Here is an 18,855-nt window from a genome sequence, read left to right as displayed (position 1 = left end):
GGTTAAGGGGAACGGGGTCGTTTTATGGAAACTAGACAAATTTATCAAGATATAACATAATTGACTTAGAATACATGTTAATATATTCATAACACTGAAAATAAATAAAAAAACAAATCAATTAACAATATCATTTTCATATTGGATGAAAACCTAACTTTCGAAATCAATTTATGGAACCCTTTGAACAAAGAGGTCTCACAGGTGAAATAAATCACATACCTTTCTAATTGATTAATATTTATGGAGAAAATTGAATCTTTGCAGCCCTTACACCCTCCCCTAGCTTGGTATTCAGTGGAGATCTTGACTAGAGACAGAAAGAATAGAGAAGGAAGAGAGTGTTGGGTTTGTGAATGATGAGAGTTTAGCTTAACTAACTTAATTAGACCTCCCCAATACCTTGACTAATTAACTAACTTATTAACCAATTAATGGACAAAAACTAAAAAATGTACAACAACTTAGTCCTTCACAAATGAGACCCCGATCGAAGGTCCATCTAGTTTGTACACACTGCCCTAAGCAATCCTTGACCCCAAAATGAAAGGGTCCTCCTCAAGGGACCTTGGTCAATAGCTAGGTCGTTTCGACAATGAATTCACTCTAATACATGTTCGATACCCTTCCACAAATTTTCATCATTTTCTGAATCCTAAAAGTTAGCCAAATAGGCTAAGGCATTCTAGTACCTCATTGAACTAGTTTCCGAACGTCATGGACATTCTCGGACGCTTTTGTTTCAAGACTTCCTAAGAGACTCATATTATTTTAAAAGAACATTAAAACAATGTCTAAACCTTATTATATTCATATGAGTCTCTAGTAAACGTCTTGAATTTTCAAAGTGTTATTTTATCCCCCCCCCCCCCCACCCCTTAGAAACATTCATCCCTGAATGCCACTAAGATACTTTGAAGGAAGGAATAGGCTCAATACTTGTATCCTAAACCAAAAAAAAGAATTAATATTACTAACAACATAAATCATATCATTCACACAAGACAATTCAAAACATCAATTACCATATATAAGGATCAAAATCACATTATGATAATTTTTTTCTCACAACAATCACATGGCTAAACATATCATATATGATTCAATATACCAAATCTCTACTTATAAACATGCTACATCACTTTAATTAAAGACTCACCATATCAAAGTGCACAACATAACTCCGAACAAGAAGAATTGCGAATTTTTAAGCCAATATGCACAACTCCCCTTTGACTTCATTGTAATAACATAAAAATGCACCTTTTGCAAGAATTCACAAAAAATCAAAGAAACATCAATTTTAGTCATTATTATAATTATTAATAGGAATAACTAACCTTTATTATCAAATAAATAACGCTAATAGGACTTCATGTCGACCTCGGCCTCCCATGTCGCACCACCAACTAGGTGATTCTTCCCTAACACCATAAAGGAAGACACCTCTTTTTTCCTAAATTTCATTACTTGCCTATCAAGGATTGGATCCGGAACCTTCTCACAGAAGAGGTTATCCTTCACCAAGACTCTTAATAGGAAGAATAAACTGGGGATCACTGATATACTTTTTAAGCATGGAAACATGGAAAGCCTGATGAACCAAAGCCAATTCTCTAAGAACCTTAACTCATTGTCAACTTTACTATATTTTTGCAAGATTATATAGGGACCCACATGAAGAGGACTCAACTTCCCTTGCTTGCTAAATCCTACCACCCCTTTCATAGGCAAAATTTTCAAATGCTCCATGATAATATGGACCTTTCCGGGTTAATGGTGCATGTCCAGTGAGTAGAGGAATGCCTCAAGAAGAGAGGTGTTCTTGATGTTTGGAGGCCTAGGCATCAAGATCAGGCAGGACCCAGCCTGGAGGCCATAAAAACAATTTTGGCGTCCGTGAGCATCCCAGGTTCAATAAGGGGAAACCGAGTTTTGGGAACTCTAAATCTCAGAGAGTACAACACCTAGATGAGGCAAACCTGATCCCAAGAAAGCAATGGAGGTGAGATGCATCGTCCTAAAAAAATTGTACTAAGTGTGGCTGAGCTCACAGAGGAGAGTGCAGAGAAGACACTAAAGCCTGCTTCGGTTGCTGTAAATGTTTGCACATGAAGAGACTATCCAGAAAATAGAGTACGGGATTGAGGTCATGCTCAGCCTAGGCCAAATCCACAGGGTGTATCAGCAGCCAGGCCTCCTAAGAGGAACAAGTTCTATCCCCTGAAGGGCAGGGAGAAGAAGAAGAAGTCCTATGATGGGGTCACAGGTATGTTCCAAGTATTCTCAACTTCTGCTAATACTTTACTTGATCCAGGGTCTGTGCTTTCCTTTGTAACTCGTTTGCTTGCTCTTACTTTTGACATATTGCCTGAAGTTCTACATGATCCTATATTGTTTAATAGAACATTAGGAGAAAATGTAAGAACTGATAGAGTATACAAGGACTGCCAAATAGTTATAAGTTGTAAGACTATATGTGCAAACTTGGTTGAGTTAACCATGCATGATTTTGATGTTATTGTTGGCATGGAATGGATTCACAGTTGTTATTCTTGCTTGGACTGTCTTAATAGAGTGGTGAGATTTCGCTTTCCTAATGAAGAAGTCTTAGTCTGAGAGGGGTACAATGCGAGTCATCCTAATCTCTTTATTTCAAATATTAAGGCCTATAAAACGATGTCCAAGGGGTTAATATGTCATATTTTGATTGTAAATAATTAAGATCATGACATTCCTTCAATATACTCAGTTCCTATAGTTAATGAGTTCCTAGATATGTTTCTTGAAGATTTGCTTGGAGTCCCTCCTCATCGAGAGATTGAATTTGGTACCGACTTTGAACCCGATACTAAACCAATCTCAATTCCTCCTTATAGAATGGCTCCAGCAAAATTCAAAGAGTTGAAGGTGAAGTTGAAAGATCTCACTGATAAGGGTTTCATTCAGCCAAGCATATTTCCTTGGGGTGCTCGAGATTTGTTTGTAAAGAAGAAAGATGGGACTCTTAGAATGTGTATCGATTATCCACAGCTCAACAAAGTCACTATCAAGAAAAAGTATCCACTTCCCAGAATAGATGACTTGTTTTACCAACTCATAGGGTGTAGTTTCTTTTCAAAAAAATTATCTTCGTTCAGGGTACCATCAACTTAGGTTTAGTGATGGAGATATTCCAAAGACACCCTTTCGTACCCGCTATGCTAATTATGAGTTTCTAGTAATGTCATTTGGTCTCACGAATACACCTGCTGCATTTATGGATCTCATGAACAAGGTTTTCCGTGAATACCTTGATTCTTTCGTCATATTTTTCATTGATGACATTCTCATCTACTCTTAGTCCAAAGAACAGCATGCACAACATTTGAGAATAACCTTGAATTTACTTAGACGACATCAGTTTTATGCCAAACTACGCAAGTGTGGATTCTGCCTGAGATCAGTGACCTTCCTGGGTCATGTTATGTTTGATCAATGTGTAGAGCTGGACCCCAGCAAGACTGAACCTATTAAGAATAGGCGAATGCCCCTTACTCCCACTGACATCCGTCGCTTTCTAAGATTGAGTGGTTACTATTGCAGGCTTGTGGAGGGCTTTTCTCCCATAGCATTCCCACTGACAGCTTTGACGAAGAATAAAACCATGTTTGCATGGATAGAGACATCCCAGAAGCTCAAGGACAGACTCACTTCAGCCCCCAGTGCTTACTCTGCCTAAGTGTGGTGAGAATTACACTGTCTAGGGTTGGTTTTGGTTGTGTTCTTATGAAGGCAGGCAAGGTGATAGTCTATGCTTCTAGACAGCTCAAGATTCATGAGAAGAATTATCCCACTCATGACCTAGAGTTGTTTGTTGTGGTGTTTGCAATAAAGTTGTGGATGCATTATCTGTTGGGAGTGTATGTGGATGTGTTCACAAATAATAAGTCTCTATTACGTGTTCACACAAAGGGAGTCGAATCTACGTTAGCGGAGATTGTTGAAGCTATTTAAGGATTATGACATGAATGTGCACTAACATCTAGGTAAGGCTATTGTTTTGGATGATGTTTTGACCAGGATGCGCATGGGGAGTACAGCCCACGTTGAGGACGACAAGGAGGAGTTGGAAAAAGAGGTACACAGAATGGCCTTACTGGGTGTGCGACTTCTTGACTCTAGTAGTGGGGGTGTTTCAATTCATCCTAGTTTTGAATCATCCTTGGAAGTTGATATCAAGAAGGGTCTGCATCTTGATCTTGTGCTGATGGAGCTGAAGGACTCAGTGCTGTTAAAATTAATTGAGTCTTTCGCTTTAGGAGGTAATGGCATACATAGGTATCAGGATAGGTCGTGTGTACCAAATATGGATGATTTGCGGACCAGGATAGTGCCAGAGGCCCATGGTTCAAGAGATTCCATACATCGAGGTTCCACCAAAATGTATCATGATCATATGTAGATCTATTGGTGGGATGGCATGAAGATGTACACTGCAGAATATGTGGCTAAGTGTCCTAATTGTCAGCAGGTTAAGGCAAAGCATCTTAATCCTTGTGGTCTTACACAGATTATTGATGTTCCCACTTGGTAGTGGAAATCCATTAGTATGGACTTTATGGTTTGTCTTCCGAGGAAGAGGAGGCAGCATGACTTCATAAGGGTTATTGTTGACAGATTGACTAAGTCTGTTCACTTTATCCTTGTGAAATCTAGCTACAGAGCCGAGGATTATGCGAGACTTAATATTGATAAGATTGTGAGGTGGCATGGGATTCCATTGTCTATCATTTCAGATAGAAGAACTCATTTTACTTCACATTTCTGGAGATCCTTCCAGAAAACCTTGGGCACGCAGGTAAAACTTAGTACCGCCTTTCATCCTTAGACTGATGGGAAAGTCGAGCACACCATTCAAACATCGGAGGACATGTTCGAGGTTGGAGATTCATCCTTTTTGAGTGCATAGATCATTTATGAGGCCTTAGAGAAGGTTAGAGTGATTAGGAACAGGTTGGCTACTGCTTAAAGCCGACAGAAGTCTTATTCAAACAACAGAAAGTGGCCCTTAGAATTCGAGGTTGGTGGATCGGATTCACTTGAAGATATAACCTTTGAAAGCGGTGATGATATTTGGTAGAAAAGGGAAGTTGAGTACGACGTATGTTGGGCCATATGAGATCCATCCATGCTTTCATGCCTCTATGTTGAAAAAGTTCCTAGTTGATCTTGCATTGATTCAACCTGTGAAAGGTTTGGGGGTTGATGAAGACTTATCTTATGACGAGGTACCTTTTGAGATCTTAGACAGAAAGGTCAAGCGGCAGAGGAACAAGGAAATTGCCACATTGAAGGTATTATGGAGAAATCATCTTATTGAGGGTGCTATGTGGGATGCTGAGGCCAACATGAGATCCTGCTACCCTCATCTTTAAATCTCTTGACGTTTTATTTCCTACTCTTAAGTCTATATTTTCTTATTTCTCCATATTTCCCGATTGTGCATAGTTATTATTTTATGATCTGACTTGCATTACGATATGTATTGATAATGTTGTTTGGGGACGAAGATCCTTAGGGGTATAATGTAACAATCCTAAAAATGAATAGGATAAATACTTAAGGTGTCAAGAATGCTTGCGATTAGACAAAGGTTCCCACTAATTGATATGCATAGAACTAGACCTTTGAACCCTTGCTACGACCAGGACAAATAACTTGGGGAGTTATTTGAGCTTGGAAAGATTGAAATCAACCAAGTAAGGCTCTCAAAAATGAAGATTTATTCGAAGGAGTCTATACTGGACTTAAAAAGAAAAATCATAAGTTTTGAGGGTCCAGGGGTACAATTCTCTTTTCCAGACCAAGGGTAATATTAGATTACCCTAATTAATAAGTTATTTTAATTAAAGAACCAATTCGGCTAAGGTTGACCCGAAATGGTCCATTTCGCAAGGGCCACTCTACACGAGTTTGAGCCCCACTGGAAGCAAAAAGTTTGTTATTTATTTATTGTTTATAATATGATTTTAGGTCATAATGGTCCTTTCACTAAGATAATTAAATTAGTTTTTTATTTAAATTAATAAGGAGTCCTAGTTTGACTAATTCCCAAACTAAAACTCCTAGTATTAGCCTACTCTCTCAGGAGCTCTCTCTCACGTTTAATCATCTCTTTCACATTGGTTTCTTCCAAAAACAACAAAGAACATAAATAATATTAAGAGTTCTTCACACTTGAATAACTCACATGAAATTTTAAGAAAAAAACAAAGTAACCAAAAACGTTAAGGCAAACAGAAAATGTTCATTGAGTGGTTTGGACGTTGAGGTAACTTGGACTGTTGTGGAGAGGGTTTTGTCCAGAAAATTCATAGTTTGAACATCAATTAAGGTATGTGTTTCTTTCCTCTTGGTCCCTTTCCCAAAAGACCCCATAATATTCAAGATATTAATTCCTAAAATTAGGATTGTTTCCCCTTTTCATGTCCCTATCACTAGCTCCCATTGAACATTAGGTTGGGTATGTTTGCTGGTACAAAGTAGGGATGAAATGTGTTTTCTTGATGTTTATGTCTAAGTATGCATGTTCAAAATTTTGTGAATAATGATTATGTTCTTCGAAATCATGTGAAAAGGTGATGTGCGTACAATGTGCGGCCGTGAAGTTAGTCACTTTTTGGAGATGTGTATAATCTTTTAATTTTATTTGCAAAAGTTTTAAACAATGAGATGTTTATATGGATTGTGAAGGTACTAATTTTGAGTGAAAATACTTGACCAATGTAAATACTAAACTACACCTAACAATGCATTAATTGCTTTGTGAAATGCCCTAAGAAACTAACATGAAAAGGTTGATGAAAGGAAGCTAAAAATTATAAATAAATTTCCAGCTTAGTGTACTTTAATTTCGTCCCAAAAGGAGGTTGGAATCTGTATATATAATGCATTTTAAAGAGGTAAGGCCGCAAAGATTCCAACCTGTGACCTCACCCTTTGGCTACTGGAATTCGGGACAAAGGAAAAAGAAAAAGGGAGGTTGGGGAATCGAAATGGGATCTGTTGGTTAGTAAGAAGAAAATAAGAATTAAAATAAATAAATGGGAGGCGTGGGAATCAAAACCATGACCTCCAGGTAGCGAGTGAAGGAAGAGAAAAAAAAGAAAAGAAAATTTGAGGAGTGGGAATCGAACCCACGAACTCAAGGTTGGAAAGGAGAATGACAAAATTAAATGAGAAAACAAAGTGAGGTTGTGAGGTCTCGATCCCATAACCCCACTGCCAATACGCGTAGCCTAATGAACTTAATAAAAAAATTAAACAAAATAGAAGGTTGTGGGGGTTCGAACCCACCACATCACAGCCTCTAGCGATATTAAAAACAAAAATAAGGAGGTTATGGGGGTTCGAACCCACACCGTCCTTATTCCCTAGAGAAAATTAAAGAATAAAATGAAAGAGGTTGTGGAGGTTTGAACCCACAAACCTTCGGACAATTAAGGAGGAAACAAAGTAAAATATTTAAGGTATAATGTTAATGTTGAGGTTCAATCAAGAGTCCCAATGTTATGGTGATTAAAAATAAAATCAATGAAAAATGTAAATGTGATCCATGTGATTTGAATTTGGATTTCCTTGCCCAAAATTCCATATTGATACAAAAGTCATACATGAAAAAAATATCAAAGAATAATACCACTTACTTATATCAAAATCAAGATCTTTGCATATATACAAGAAACAGAAGTCTTGTATTACATAATCTTAGGAATGTATGAATTACTTAATGAACGATGAATGAAATCCCATGGCTACTGTTTATGGACTCATATGTCTAGCATACGTTAAAAATTAAGTGAACCTAAGATGTATGTAATGAAACGATGAGCCCTAGAAGGGTTAAGTATGAGGGGAAGATACAGTATATGGCGAAGTGCATTGTCATAAGATGAGATGAACAATGAAATGAGGAAATGAACAATGAATTGATTAAACCCTAGAAGGGTTAAGTAAGTGTGTAAAACACACTGAATATCCAAGCGCATTGGCATAAGATGAAATAAACATTGACTTAATAAGAGGCGAGAAACTATGAAACGCAAAGGTTCTAATGATAATGAATGTGATGACAACAGGATATGAGGCTAATGTAAATGATGAGAGCAATCTCAAATGAGCCTAAGTAAATGTTACCAAAACGTACACGCCTATGAGAGTGTATAAAATGAAGAGACCAGTCTCTATGAACACTCTTATGAAATTATTGAGCTTAACACACTTAATACTAATGATTAGATGACAAATCATCTAATGATCTATGCTGTCGTCATACTAGAATCAAGTTTCCTTGACGTATGAGATGACTGTAATGGAACATTATTCTGAGCGCCGATAGGCTAGCTATGAGTGGTGATGCCTTCTTACGGGAAGGGAGGAGGTTCACGTAACTCTGATGGGTGAGACTTTCCGGCTTCTCAAGTATGAGTCTCCTTATATCTCCTAGTCTTCGAACCTATACAACCAACATAGGGATCTAGCGGGGTTAAATTCATATATACGCTAGCATGTTATGGGTCACGCTGGCCGGTCATTCAACCTCTTTTTGGTCTGGGGGAGAAACAGGATTTCATGATGCTCACATGATTTATGTCGGTTAAAGTTAAAGTTCCCAATGAATGAATGAGGCCATCCTGAAATGATGTACATAATGAAATTAATGATACAGGTGTTAGGATAGGGTAATAAAAAGGTGAGTTATATTCAAGTAATGATATTAGGTCATTCTTGATCACTGCACAGCGAATCTAATGAAAGTCTTAAACTACATCCTAGGTATAGCTGGTGTTTACACTTGCCTATGAATGAAATGAATTGGAGTACGTATGAATGAACGAAGCAAACTCTGTGTTTTCTATTGAAGACTCTCTAGTTGAGGTCTCATCTATTGAGCCCTCATTTTTGGGATGTCTTGATTTTAAGTCTATGATTCCAAGGTCTCATGGAATATGAATGAATGATATTAAAGAAAGTATGTGCTACATGCAAAATGTGTTGTATGTTATATGATATGTGCTATGTGTATATGTTATGTCTTGTGTGCAAATGTGAAAAGTATGATGATGTATATTATTTTCATGGAATAACTTTCCTATTCCAAATCTAGAAAGCTCACTGACTTTCATAATTCAAATTTGGAAAGCTCATTAACTTTCCTAATCTCAATTTGGCAAGTCCACGGTCTTGATCTCCTAATATAATGTTGTTAGGAAAGATCTATTCTTTCTAATGAATGTCCCTTGTGTGTGCTTGCATATACTCATACTTAGAACAAGTGTGTACTTACCATATACAAGCTCTACTAATTTTGGTGTAGGCACAGGTTGACGATAGAACTACAGGATCATCGTTGTAGTTATCCGGACGTTCATCAGTCATCCGGTTTTGGTAGGTTATCATGCTTTCGAGGATGCTTCTGTTTTATATTCTAGATTAGTTTTAGATTTGGGCTAGTGGAGCATGTTGTACTAGAATTTATTTACTTTTTTTTATTCAGACTATGCATTGGTGACATTTTGGCAATTACACACTTAACAATAATTGGACTATTTCTTTCAATTACTTATCTCTTAATGTTAAATGGTTGATGGTGAATAATTATGCATTAATGAGAATGTTTTTATAAGTAAGTTAATAAACAAAAAAAATTCAAATTTTATGCCAAAATTAACCTATGTAAAGTAAGAATGACATAAGTAGGATTGTCTGCGACCTCTGAGAGGTCAACGACGCCAGTCTTTTCTGAGGTCTAGATTCTAGTCGTGACGGTGCATGTGTGGCCACATAGTTAAAGGGCAACACATAGCTAGTGGGAAATCTCAAGCTAGTGGTTCTAATGTTGATCCTCCAAAGAAGAGTCGCTTTTATGAACTTCGCATTAGGTGTGAACAAGTGAATTATCCCGATGTGGTGACCGGTATGTTATAAGTATTTAAAGAGGGCATTTAGTTAGAAATCATGCATCATGACTTTTTAGTTAACTTTATGAACATAAGCACATATAAGCTCAATATACTTCACATACATCATATAGACACAGAAACTACACATAATACCATATAAAGTCATTCACCATACTCGAGAATATTCAATACGTACAACAAAATACTTCTCTTTTAACCTCACTTCTTATCTTTTATAACACTCTAGTGTACTTAATACAATGTATCACGTTGAGGTAACCTTACAATAGTCTCACATAGATATAATTCATAACACAACCACATATATACATAAATTAAATACCTTATACACATCATTTTCACATAGGGATCATAACCTAAGGCAACTCCTAAGTCACACTAGTGCAATGTGTAGGTAGGATCCCATAATCCTACTTCACCAAGTATACCTAAGAAGTCACCTTAGATTAGGCATAATATGTTTAAATAGTCATGATACTTTCATTTATAACTAGACATAAAGTCCACATACTTCATATCATCATATAAGTATTCATCAAATTTCATAACATCATAAGAAGACTCATCATACTTCCTACAGTTTATAAATAAATTTACTTAGTTCCTATAATAAGTACACAATACTCAAAACCCCTTCACAAGATTATTTGTACAATGTACATATGGAGTCACATTGCCCCATATATACTAAGTAAACTCATTCAAAAGTCATATGTGCACTTGACATGCATATTCATAATTCATGTATTTTCATAGGAAAGTCACATAACAATGCATTCATACAATTCATACATAACATCACATACGTCTAACTTGTATATATGTATTGATCTTATCCTTTCTTGAAGTTCACTTGCGCAATGCATGGGTAGGGGACATAATACCTATATTAAGTAATCCTCTCAAGGAGTTCTCATTGAAGCCCATAATATTATCTTAGTTCATTTCTTACTTTGGGAGATTTAGCCATGACCGGCATATACCAGTGAGCTACATGGAATTCGTTTTTATACTCCCACATTAAAGAAAAAAGAGGGTTAACACTTTCATAAGGTATAACCAATCGTACATAGCTATCTAAGTGGTATCCACAATCTATTACCTACGGGTGCACATAGTAATGGAACATGGAGATTCCTTATACAAAACTTGACTTACTAGCATGGAGTCTTCCATCTCATGAGACAACATCTATGTTGCATACCCGGACATGCTAAATGTGAAAGTTCTCTTTGTGAAATGTCGGAATTACTAACGTAAAGATCCATCTCTCATTTGTCATGTTCACTCTATGCTAGGCTCTAACTCATTTTAATATAGCCTTTAGTCTATTAATTCATAAAGAAGGGTTTAGAAATTTGATCCTTCATACATCATATAGCTTAAATGATTATAAGATGAGAATGTCCTTTCATTATAGACCCTACTTTATGTGATAATGTATTTTATATATTCATACAATCATTCATCATGTGTGTGTGCATAGCATCTGATATCTAGCTTCACATAACAGCTCTAATCACACATGTTCATAACTTAATTAATCATATACTTCACATACATAGAAATCGGTATGATTCATAGGACAACTATAATTTCCTTAGTCATCATGAATCTATCCTACTCAAAAATATGCATGAAGTGTGTGTGTGCATTAGTCGACATGATGAAATAATGGCTTAACACCTTGCATTGAGTGGGAGGATTGAATGGGAGGATTTTTTTACTTACGTAAACATTTATTTATCATTATTATTCTTTTTAAATCAATTTGAGAAAGAACCCATGACTAGATTGAATGGGAGGATTTTTTTACTTAGAATCATGTTTGAATAAAAAAACATTGAAAGGACTCCATAGATGAATGGTTATCTAGGGATGAAGGATCACAATACCTTATACATTAAAAAGCCCAAGAAAATCGAAGAATAAAGATCCAAGAATCATCCTCCATAGCTTGTTCTTGAGTTTGGTCAATAATAGAGGTTTTGGATTTTTTGGAAGAGAAGAGAACTTCGGGTATTTTTATTTCATAATGGATATTGGGATTTGGTATCGGGAAAGATTTTAAGAAGTTCCTAAAAATAGTTAATAAACGCCCCCCTTAGTTACCACAACACCACATACTCATTAGGACTTTTAGACATATCAAAATTGACTTAAAAACAACACAAGCAGATACGGGAAGTAGCTGTGCGTCGCGGGGAAGACTCTAAATTTTGCCCCAAATTATTTTTTGAGGCAGCGTGCTGGGTGTGCGTCGCACACGCAGGTTCAAATAATCGTTCTGCTCGCTACCTTGGGAAGCCTTCTTGTCTAACGTTTGAATCATTCTTGGGGGCCGTTATGGTGGTTCCCGGGGAGTCTTACCCAGACTTTTTGACCCTTAACATGTATATTAATATACTAGGGTCAACTAAACTGTTTTTGAACTCCAAAAAACACATAAAAGCAAGGAAAACATACAAGGAGTCACTAGCACGTCTAAAGACCAACTTTCGAACATCTTGGACATTCTTGGACGTTTGACCTCCAAATGACTTAAACTCAAGTATGCATACTATAAAATACTATATTAACCTATTATTAACCTTTTTAGGCACATGTTAGGATCTATATACCTTATTTCAATTTTAGGCTGTAACAGTTGTCCCCCGCATGAAAAAACATGTCCTCAAATGACACTTGAAAAAATTTAAACGCTTTGAAGGACTTAATGACTTACATAGAAGCCAACTAAACTTAAACATGTTATCTTATAATAGTCAATGCAAAAATTTTATGTAACACCAACTTCATACAAACATGCATTCAAATAAACATAATCAAACATGGACTAGTTCTATAATTCTTTCCATGTATACAAATTCTTCATATTTATTGCCGTTTGGAGGAACTATCTTCTCCAACTTTATGCATGTTCATTATTTCATAACAAACCTTAATATACTACAGGTTTCAATAGCACACTTTTGCATAATCCACACTTTAACTCCTAAAAAAATTTTGAACACTTCATTTAGTTTCACAATAATCATGAACAATGTAGATCAACAACAATCTTTTAACTTAGACCTAATATCATCAAGGTCATACTTCAAATTAACCATGTTTAATTTTTTTTCATGGAGGAACTATCTTCTCCTAGTCACAACATATACACATGGCATCATAAAGTTCACATAAAAGCAATCATAGAGGTTAATTCATATTAAGGAGGATTTCTTTACTCAAAACAACATTATGCTTATAGTTTCTTCCTTATGAAATCAACATGGTAGGTAACACCAATCGCATCACAATATTAGGAATTAAAATTACATCTTTATATTTTTAGATTATCACTAGACTTCATAATCATGTATCATGTAGGAAAATTATAACAATTTATAAGCAGACAAGAATACAAAGGCTAGACAAACCATCAATCCTTAATAGTAACCTTAAAGTAACACTCCCCAAATCTCAAAAGTCACACATTTTTCAAAGATACTCATATTTTCTTATTTAAAGGATACTTCATTTCTCATAGTGATATGAGTGACATGAAGCATGCTCATTCAGTTATCTCATGAAATCAAATTGCACATTTATCATATAAGGATTCACAACAACATAAGCAACATGCAAATTTTTCAACATTTCCTCTTTAATGTAATAATGACCTTTCATAACATGCATAACATAGTGTCATTTAAGACATGCATAACATATGGAGAACATGCAACTTATCCTTTTATGCAAGACTCCTATCATGAACAAGCTACTTAATAACTCTTTGGTTTCAAGTTGAGTATTAATAAAAGGAAAATATAGGAATATCTACCACCTTACTACTCAAATCATCCTAACCTACTTACGATAAACATATTTAAGAGCTACTCATCTCAACTCTAGGTGAATTTTAGCTTAACAAACTTATTGACTAAGCACATTATTCCACTCTTGGGATCTAAGCTCATGAACACCTTTCTTACCATCACTTCATAGTGATTTTAAATATAGATAAGTTCAAGGGAACTTAACATATGTACATCAAAGGTCACTTAATATCTTACCATCAATGCACAATATCCCCTACTTGAAGTAAGCCTAATCACATCATGCCCTTAAAACAATGATCAAGGCATGTCAAGACCAACTTATAAGGGTCATAACTCTTGCTGGATCTTTCAAACAAACCATGCTTAGGTACACTCTAAGTACTTCCTCAATTGAACCTACTCAAATTCAATCATAAAAGGAAACTAACCACTTCAATGAAGTTCACCCTGAATTCTCTCCTTCTCTTCAAGATTTATGGTGTACATACCATACATCCACCTAAGTCACCTTAGGGTAATCATAATTATACTTATAGAATAAAACATTTTTTCTTCTTTTTACCACTCATAGATAAGTTCATAGAGGGAACCATTAGCTAGTCATAAGGATTCTTCCATTATCTAGCATACTTCACAATTACTTTACAAGGCTTAACACACTATCTCCCCTCCTTAGGAGCAAGCCTATACAAAAGATTGCGATTGTATAGGCTTAACACACTATCTCCCCTCCTTAGGAGCAAGCCTTACAATTTACCACATTCGCCAAGACATTTAAAGCTTATATTATAACATCATGCTATCATCAAACATAATCATAAGGCATTTTATCACTCAAAAAGGATCCCCATTTAACCGTGCAACAACTAAGAAGTTATAACCATCTCATATAATAACATCTAAACATAACATCTCATTCCACATAAACCACCTATAACCATAGATGTCATAACATCAACATACACTAAAATTCACCTTCACATGTACTCATAAAACCATAAAACAAACGTCAAAATCAAAACTCACCTTTTCTCCCTCAACCATGGAGACATCATCCCTTTCCAAGCAATCACATCAAAAAGACCACCGGACATGGAAACATAAGAGAGAAATAATATAGAGTTATATTCTATGGCACAACATAAGAATAGTGAAGAAGGAAAACTCTATCGTCCTATAGGCTCTTGCTCATAGATATGACGCGACTCACCACCACTAGATGAGACTCTAGTAGATGTGGCATTATGAGACTATGAAACCTAATGAAAAAAAACAAAATCTTATGCTTAATACCAAGTGAGTTACGACCCGCAAGTACCTCGTAGAGGTTAAGGTACTTTTACATCACCACACGGCATCGTCGACCTCTCAGAGGTCTAGGAAAAGCCCTAGGACATCTTTTGTTGCATAATAGTAAAAAAACCAAAAAAGTTAAACCATTTCATAGAACATCATATGCTAGAACAATATGTCATATATACATAAAATTTCATAATACATTGAAGACTCTAAGTCTCTTTTCCATCTTAAGACACAACTAAATAGTATAGAATAGGGGCACGACCCTTAACAACATAAAATATAAGTATAATCTATTGCATCAACTTAAAAAAAACAACTTGACATAGGCAACCCTTGAATCATAAGGGTCCCTTTACTTAAACATGGGAGATCGAAGTTCATATTGACCCCAAAAAAGGTGATCCAAAAATACATGCCCTTCACTTAAGAAACATCCTCTAGCTATCACCACCTACAGTTTGTGTGAAAAGATGAAGAAGAATGATATAAATATAAAAATGAAGTAAGTATGGCAACCATGTAAAAACATGAATTTAAAGAGGACATTTAGTTAGTAATCATGCACCATGCCTTTTTATTAAACTTCATGAACATAAGCACATATAAGTTCAATATAGTTCACATACATCATGTATATATGAATACTACTCATAGTAGCATATAAAGTCATTTACCATACATGACGAGTATTCAATACATAAAATACATTGCTTCTCTTTTAATCACACTTCTTTAATTAAGTAACCCTCAAGTGTACTTAGTACAATGTATAACCTGGAGGTCACCTTAATATAGTCTTGCATAGATATGAGTCATAACAAGAACCACATATATTCATACGGCTTAAATAAATTATTGACATCAACTTCACAAAAGGACCATCACCTAAGGCAACTTCTAAGTCACACTAGTGTAATGTGTAGGTAGCATCCCATATTGCTACTTCAACTATGTGTAACGAATATGTCAGCTTAAATTAGGCATAACATATTTAACAAGTCATTACACATTCATTTATAACTAGACATAAGGCCACATATTTCATAATATCATATAAGGATTCATCATACTTCATAAAATCATAGGAAGACTCATCATACATCTTATACTTTATTCCTAAATTCATATAGTTCATATAGAAATTAAACCACCCTCACAACCCCTTCATATGCTAACTTTTACAATGTACACATGGAGAAACACCCCCCCACATATATAATGTACACTCACTTAGAAGTGATAAGTGCACTTCACATGCATATTCATAATTCATGTCTTATCATAGAATAGTCACTTCACAATTCATTCACACAATTCATACATAACATCACATAAGTCTTAATTTTATACATGTACTAATCGTATGCTTTCTTGAATTTCACTTGTGCAATGCATGTGTAGGGATCATAATCTTACCTACACTAAGTAATCCTTTCAATGAGTTTTGATTAATATTCATAATATTATCTTAGTTCATTTCATACTTTGGGAAATTTAGCCATAAGTAACATATACCATGTGAGTTACATGGAATGCGGTGTTCTACTCCCATACTCCAAAGAGAGGGTTAACACTTGCCTAAGGCGTAACCAAATTTACATATATATATAAGTCTTATCCACAAGCTCTTACCAATATAGGCACGTAGTTCTGTGATGAATACTCCTTCAAATTCACTAAATTGTAAAATTATGCTCCTCTTTTGGTTTCCGATCCTAGTTATGAAATGACTCGCTTTGTGAAGGGGGCGTAGGATGATTTGCAAGAGGAGTGTCATTCTGTTATGCTACATGACAACATCAAAATTTCTCATCTTATGGTACATTCAAAAAATGTGGAAGAGGCAAGGGCTAAGAGAAAGCGTAGATTCGGTAAGAGGGCAAGATCTTTTGATGGAGGTTCTTCAAAGAATAGGCTTGAGATTAAAGACTAGCCTAGCTTTAAGAAGCGGCTTTCTCATCTAGTTCCATCAATTTCTCTAATGCTTGTGATTATAAGGTGACTAAACCTAGAGTCCAAAAGGGAAGGAGTGGAAACTCACCACATTAGAAGCCTTCATGTGCCAAGTGCGGAAAGGGTCATTTTGGTGAATGCTTGGTTGGAACAGCCAACTGTTTTCGTTTTGTCAAGAGTGGCCACTAGGTTTGGGATTGTCCTAATGTGAGGGGTCAAGACAAGGGTAGTGGTCAAGCTCAAGAAAGTTATTTAAATGAGGTTCCAAAGAAGAACCGCTTCTATTCTCTCTGCTCTAGGGGTGAACAAGATACTTCTTTCGACGTGGTGATCGGTATGTTTAAAGTTTTCTCTATTGATGTATATGCCTTACTTGATCCTGGTGCTACTTAATCATTTGTTACCCCTCTTGTAGCTAAAAAGTTTGACATTTTTCCCGACATTTTTCATGAACCTTTTATAGTGTCGACTCCGGTGGGTGAGTTTATTTTTGAATAGGGTTTGTAGAAATTGTCCAATATTGATTCCCAATAGAGTTTCTTATATTGAAATAGTAGAACTTTATATGCTTGATTTTGATATTATTTTGGGTATGATTGGTTGCATGCTTGCTTTGCCTCTATTGATAATAAAACAAGGATTGTGAATTTGAATTTTCAAAATGAACCCGTTGTTGAGTGGAAGGGGGAAAATTCTATCCCAGGAGGTAGTATTATCTCTTGTCTAAAAGCATTCAAAGTAATCTTTAAGGCTTATCTATACCATATTGTGGGGGTCCAAGATTTAGACTCAGAAATACCTCCCATTGAGTCGGTCCACGTAGTGAGTGAACTTTCAGAGGTCCTTCCTAATGATCTTTCTGATATTCCTCCCGAACGGGGAATTGATTTTGGTATCAATTTTATACTGGATATAAATTACATTTCAACTCCTCCTTATAGGATGGATCCAGCCGAATTGAATGAGTTAAAGGCTCAACCCAAAGATTTACTAGACAACAGCTTCATTAGAACTCATATTTCTCCATGGGGTGGTTCGATTTTGTTTGTGAAGAAGAAGGATTGGTCCTTAAGAATGTGCATTGACTATCATCAACTCAATAAAGTCACAATAAAGAACAATTATCCTCTCCCTCGGATTGGCAACTTATTTGATCAACTCCAAGGGGAAAGCAACTTTTCTAAGATTTAATTGAGGTCGGGGTATCATCAACTTAGGGTGTGATGTGAAGATATACCAAAGACAAAATTTCGGACCACATTTGTCATTATGAGTTCTTAGTAATGTCCTGTCGTCTCACTAATTCGCCTTCGGCTTTTATGGACCTTATGAATAGGGTTTTTCGAAGTTACCTAGATTCATTTAACATTTTCTTCATCGATGACATCTTGGTATATTCAAAAAATGAGGGTGATCGCATAAACAATATGAGGGTTGTGTTGCAAGTGCTTAAAGAATATCAATTGTTTCCCAATCATAACTAATGTTTTTTTTGGTTGAGGTCGGTACCATTTCTTGCTCATATCATCTCTAGTGAGGGAGTGGAGGTTCATCCAATGAAAATAAAGTTGGTGAAAAATTGGCCTAGACCATTGACTCCAACAGACATTAAGAGTTTCTTGGGTTTAGCTGATTATTAACAGAGGTTTGTGGATGGTTTTTCATCCATTGCATCTCTCTTACCTACTTTGACCCAAAAGTGTAAGAAATTTGAGTGGTCGGAGGTATGTGAGAGAAGCTTCCAAATGTTGAAAGATAGGCTTACTACCGCTCCGGTGTTGATTTAATCAGAAGGTTCAAAGGGGTTTGTT

General features: G+C 35.8%; 1 protein-coding gene across 1 annotated transcript in view; it reads left to right on the top strand.

The window, feature by feature from the left end:
* The first annotated feature begins 4,069 nt into the window (after nucleotides 1-4,069).
* The window catches only part of LOC138341919 (uncharacterized), a 44,699-nt gene continuing 29,913 nt past the window's right edge, over nucleotides 4,070-18,855 (top strand). The window contains exons 1-2 of the mRNA XM_069294104.1: nucleotides 4,070-4,304; nucleotides 5,236-5,336. Coding sequence (XP_069150205.1) covers nucleotides 4,070-4,304; nucleotides 5,236-5,336 — 336 coding nt within the window. The remainder of the gene's footprint in view (nucleotides 4,305-5,235; nucleotides 5,337-18,855) is intronic.

Source organism: Solanum lycopersicum, chromosome 2 (genome assembly GCF_036512215.1).
Source record: "Solanum lycopersicum chromosome 2, SLM_r2.1".
Taxonomy (NCBI): domain Eukaryota; kingdom Viridiplantae; phylum Streptophyta; class Magnoliopsida; order Solanales; family Solanaceae; genus Solanum; species Solanum lycopersicum.
Note: the sequence above shows the minus strand (reverse complement) of the source record. Positions and strands in the feature narration are given on the sequence as shown.